The following is a 4,445-nucleotide window of genomic DNA, read 5'->3' on the forward strand; positions in this document are numbered from 1 at the left end:
TACCCCAACACATGCAGGGTATCGATGCGCGCCCCAAAATTTAGGATCCAGCCAAAGCCCAGCTTGTATTTTCAATTTTCCAGGATGCATTGCACCAATTTCTGCCTTTGCAGCCAAGCTTGGCCATCCCATCCGGCCCATCCACTGTGGGAGTTCTGTCTTTATCCCCCCAAAAAGATGGACGTAAAGGGGAAGGAGGTATTGGGGGGGTTGGAGAAGAGGTTGGCCATCGCTCTCACCTGCAGATCGAGGGCCTTGGAGGAGAAGGCGGGCATGTGGCAGGAGAGTATGGGGCACCAGAAAGGAGCTTTGCTCTTCTTGTCTTCGTCGGGACAGAGCCAGCCCGGCTGGTTCTCCTCCCCTGCAGCGAGCAGAGGAGATCGAGGACAGCCGAGACACCCCCCGCCATCCCTCCCTTCCCCGATGGGACCCCAAAATTAGTCATTTGGGGTGCAGGGCTCTCATCTCCAACCCCAAACCACCATCATCTGCGGGCTTGGGGCACATCTCACCCCTTTCCTCCAAACCATTGCAGCACGCAGCCAAGCAACCACCACGAGCAGAGGCAAAAAAAAGCCCCAAAACACAAATAATATATATATGAAGGGGGGAAAAAAACCACCCTAATGTGTTTCTTCACATTAGGCTTTAATGTGTTTTCATTTCTAACTCGTGGATACAGGATTATCCCCCAGGCATCCCAGATTTAAAAAAAAAAAAAGAAAAAAAAAACCAATGCAAAAACACGCATATAAACTGTTAAAACAAGAGAATCAAAAATCCTTCCAGCCCGCAGGGATCCGAGCACTCAAATAGGATTTCAAATGATTATTTTTTTTTTCCCCATTAAACAACTTTTTTTTTTGCTGCAGCGGCTGGTGGATTTAAATAGGAACAGGGATAGGGAAGTGGCAAGAGGGGCGGCTCCTCCCTTGCTTATTCATCCCATTTCATGGAAAACGGGTCAGCCCCAACACCATCGGCGCAAGAGCCCATGGAAATCCACCACCACACGACGCCATCCCGGAGAGGCCACCCGAGAGCAGCAAAACACAAAGCATTTTGAGCCAGAATTACCCATTCCCATCATTTCCAGCGTGCAAACCCCCAAAGTGTTCTTCATCACCTTGCTCCGAATTTCTTCCCCTGCCCCGTTTCGTGTCGGGGTGCTCAGGGCAAAGCAAACCCCACTTCTGCTCCCAAACTTGGCTTTTCAAAGCAAGGGCGATGGCAAGCAACACGCCATGGGGCTACTCACGCAGTCCTATCTTGGCCAAGTGCAGGCGGTTCACCCAGGAGATCTTGCTCAGGGGGTTTGGAGTGATGAAGACCACCATGACGCTGATGGGGCGGCCAGACCTGCATAGGGAAAGCATCACCAGGTTGGTCTTCGGCCTCCTCCTCCTCCCCAGGGTGGGAAGAGCCCACCCATGATCTGCAAACTCACTTGTCCGGCTTCCCGGGCAGCAGGAGACGGAGGCGGCACTTGTTGGCGGAGTGGATCTCCTCCTCCTTCACCTTCATCATCCTCTGCAGGGCCAAGCACCAGTCCTGGGCCACCGTCATGTTCAGGTTCTGGGGGAAAATTCATAAATCATGGAAGTGCCTCCAAAACAAGCCTGAATCATCCCCAAATTTCATCCGTGGGGTGGATGAAGGTGGAGGATGAGGTGTCCAGCGGTCCCTGAGGAACCGCATGGTTATTGCAAAGCGCCCAAGCTTGGTTCTACCCAAATCATGAGTTTGACCATGCTTTGGTAGGTAGGTACCTGGTAGGTGCCATGCAAGGTGCTGATGAGAAGGGTGATCTGCTCCACCACCGCTAGGTCCTTCTGCAGGTCCTGCAGCTCCTGGAAGAGCCGCGGTGGCCCCAGGTAGACTTTATCTTGGGTGGAGAAATGGAGAAACGAGGTCCATGGAGGATGCTCCATCCCACCCCACCGAAACCAGCCCAACACCAGATAACGGGATGGGTGCTCACTGTGTGAAGCCTGCCCGGCCGGCACGTGCTTCTTGGCACCAGCGTTGTGGATGACGACGTTGTCCTTGTCGTAGGCGCCGCTCTCCTGCCCCACCTCCACCACCTGTACCTGTGGGAGGGCCGTGCTCCACTTCACCACGTATTTGGGACCCAGGGGCACCAGGCTGCTAATTTCCAGCTGGCCTCTGCCGAGGGAGGATGCAAAAAAATAAAAATACATGTAAATAAATCAGCAGGCGCCGCGGCTTGCCCTGCAAGCCCTTGCAAAATGCATGTTGCAAGCCGAGCCCCATTTGCAACCCCACGCCGTGCACCGGTGCATGCCTGCACCCCCAGACGTGGGGCACGCAACCACAGCAGACCACGCTCAGCACCTACCCTGGGTTCACTGGCCTGGAAGAGGGGGAAAAATGATTAATAAAGAGGTATTATGGGGAGCTCAAGGAGGGTTTTTCCCTTTGCAGCATCAACCTCCACCAAGCCCTGAGGTCACACCAGGCTCCCGGACCCCGCACCGGTTCCAGGACCTCACAGCACCAGGGGAATGGAGGCTTTGCGTGGAGGCATGCCGAAAGTGGGGGGGCCAGGCAAGCCCAGGCCTTGCGTGGAGGCATGCCGAAAGTGGGGGGGCAAGGCAATCCCAGACGAGGGAGGTTCCCCCTCCGAAACAAGGTAGGGTGGTTTTAAAAGCCTTTGGGGTAGAGCTAGCAAAACCCACTCAGCCCGAAAATTGAGGTGGGGAAGGTCACTACGGTGAAGCTTTGCAAAGTGATTTGGGGGTCTGGGGCTGCCGGCACATACTTGAAGTTGATGTTGGCGCAGACCAGCATGTCGTTGAGGAGGAAAACCTTCCGTTCCTTCGACTTGATGAGCTGCCCCCGGTCGCCGTACACCGTCTCTGTCAGCGTCTCGCAGAGCAGGAGCTGCCGCTGCCCCGAGCTCAGCAGCTGCGGAGGGGATGGAGCAGGCAGCGGGGGCTCAGCTTGAGGGCTCTTGCAAACCTCCTGCCCCAAAATTTGGGTTGCTTTTCCCTTATTGCAAGGGGTTTCCTCCAGCCGGGAGCACGCACGGCCCCGAGCTCTGGAGAGACGGCCGTGCAACACGCTCTGAGGCTGCACGATGCAAAAACCCTTTGCACCCTGTATGTCCAACCACCAAGAGAGCAGAGCCCTGAAAGACCAACGTGGCCCTTTTGCAGCCCCTTTTGGGTCTCTTTTCATCCCCTGGCCCGAAACCCCGATTCCAGGGCTGAGCTGGCGGGTGCCCCACTGCGGTTTTTGCCGCCACGGCCATCCCCAGCCCAGGATGTGTTGCAAGAGCTTCATTTAGGGGTTTGGGGGTTTTTTTTTCCACCACCGATTGCAAAATCAGGCAGATGAGACAGCAGCTCATCCTTGCTTTTCCCTGGAGGGGAATTTCCCCGTGCCAGCCTCGAGATTTGCTTTTGCTCAACGTCCTTTCAGAGAAAACACAGATCCTGTTTTCCCGAACCCCCCGACGTGGAGAGGAAGGTGGAAGCCACAAAGCTCAACCAGCAGCTCCAAAACCCACCCATCATGAGGATGAGGAGGTGAGGCTGAAGGACCCACCTTGTTGAGGCTGCTGCGGTCACTGATGCTCTTGCTGAGCTGCTGGATTTCGGCGACTTGGTCGGCCAAGCGCTTCTGCTCGTTGAGCTTCTCTGCCAACGTCTCCAGCTCGGTGAGGGCCAGCTGGAGGGACAGGCGGTCCGCATGGCCCTTGGGGGTGTTTTTCAGCATGTCCTGGGGTGGGGGAAAGGATGGGGGACAAAAGCCACCCCAGAAAAATTGGTCCCGTTGGGGATGCTACAATTGGAAGCGCTTTTCAGCGCCTCCGAAACCAAAGCTTGGAAGATGATCCTGGGGAAAGCCCCCAAAGCTGCACTCAAACTGCCAACCCAAAAACGCGTCCCTTGCTAAACCCTTTCCCGCAGCACCCAGGCTGCAAAAGATAGGGTGCAAAGCAAGGTGGGTGCTGGTAGCCCTCGCCCGTACCTGCAGGAGCAGGATGAACTGGGGGAACCTCTGGATGGGCTTCACCATCAGCCCGTAGAGCGTGACCCGGTCGGCGCTCGCCATCTGTCTCTTCTACGGGGGGGGGGGAAAAAAAAGCAAAAAAAGAGGAGTTTTCACCCATAATGGTGACCGGCAGCACCACGCGCCCACGTTTGGGTCCTGCTGACCTTGAGGAAGTCGAGGAAGGCAGGTTTGGTGAGACAAGCCTTCTTGATAAGGGACATGGCAGTGGTGAAGTTGTTGACGTAGTCGCTGTAGACGTCCAGCACCATCGACTTGGAGAACTGGGGAGAGGGCAGGAGGAGAGCCGTGATGGCGCGGGGCTCCCCTAAAAAGGGGGGTCGGCAAAGCATGGGGGTTCTCGTGTATTTTTGGAGTGATGCTGAGGATGCTGGTGGTACCCCAGGTTGGGGCTGCATCACTTAAAT

The 4,445-nt window shown here is 55.8% G+C and overlaps 1 protein-coding gene across 1 annotated transcript in view; it reads right to left on the bottom strand.

Moving 5' to 3' along the window:
* Positions 1–4,445, bottom strand: part of ARHGEF10L (Rho guanine nucleotide exchange factor (GEF) 10-like) — an 82,097-nt gene that overhangs the window by 72,388 nt on the left and 5,264 nt on the right. Inside the window, 10 exon segments of the mRNA XM_009325317.1 lie at positions 174–361; positions 1,259–1,440; positions 1,442–1,575; positions 1,770–1,885; positions 1,982–2,166; positions 2,360–2,374; positions 2,783–2,928; positions 3,571–3,744; positions 3,997–4,089; positions 4,185–4,301. Of these exon segments, the coding sequence (XP_009323592.1) occupies positions 174–361; positions 1,259–1,440; positions 1,442–1,575; positions 1,770–1,885; positions 1,982–2,166; positions 2,360–2,374; positions 2,783–2,928; positions 3,571–3,744; positions 3,997–4,089; positions 4,185–4,301 (1,350 nt within the window).

Source organism: Pygoscelis adeliae, unplaced genomic scaffold (assembly GCF_000699105.1).
Source record: "Pygoscelis adeliae isolate BGI_AS28 unplaced genomic scaffold, ASM69910v1 Scaffold36, whole genome shotgun sequence".
In the NCBI taxonomy this organism is placed as follows: domain Eukaryota; kingdom Metazoa; phylum Chordata; class Aves; order Sphenisciformes; family Spheniscidae; genus Pygoscelis; species Pygoscelis adeliae.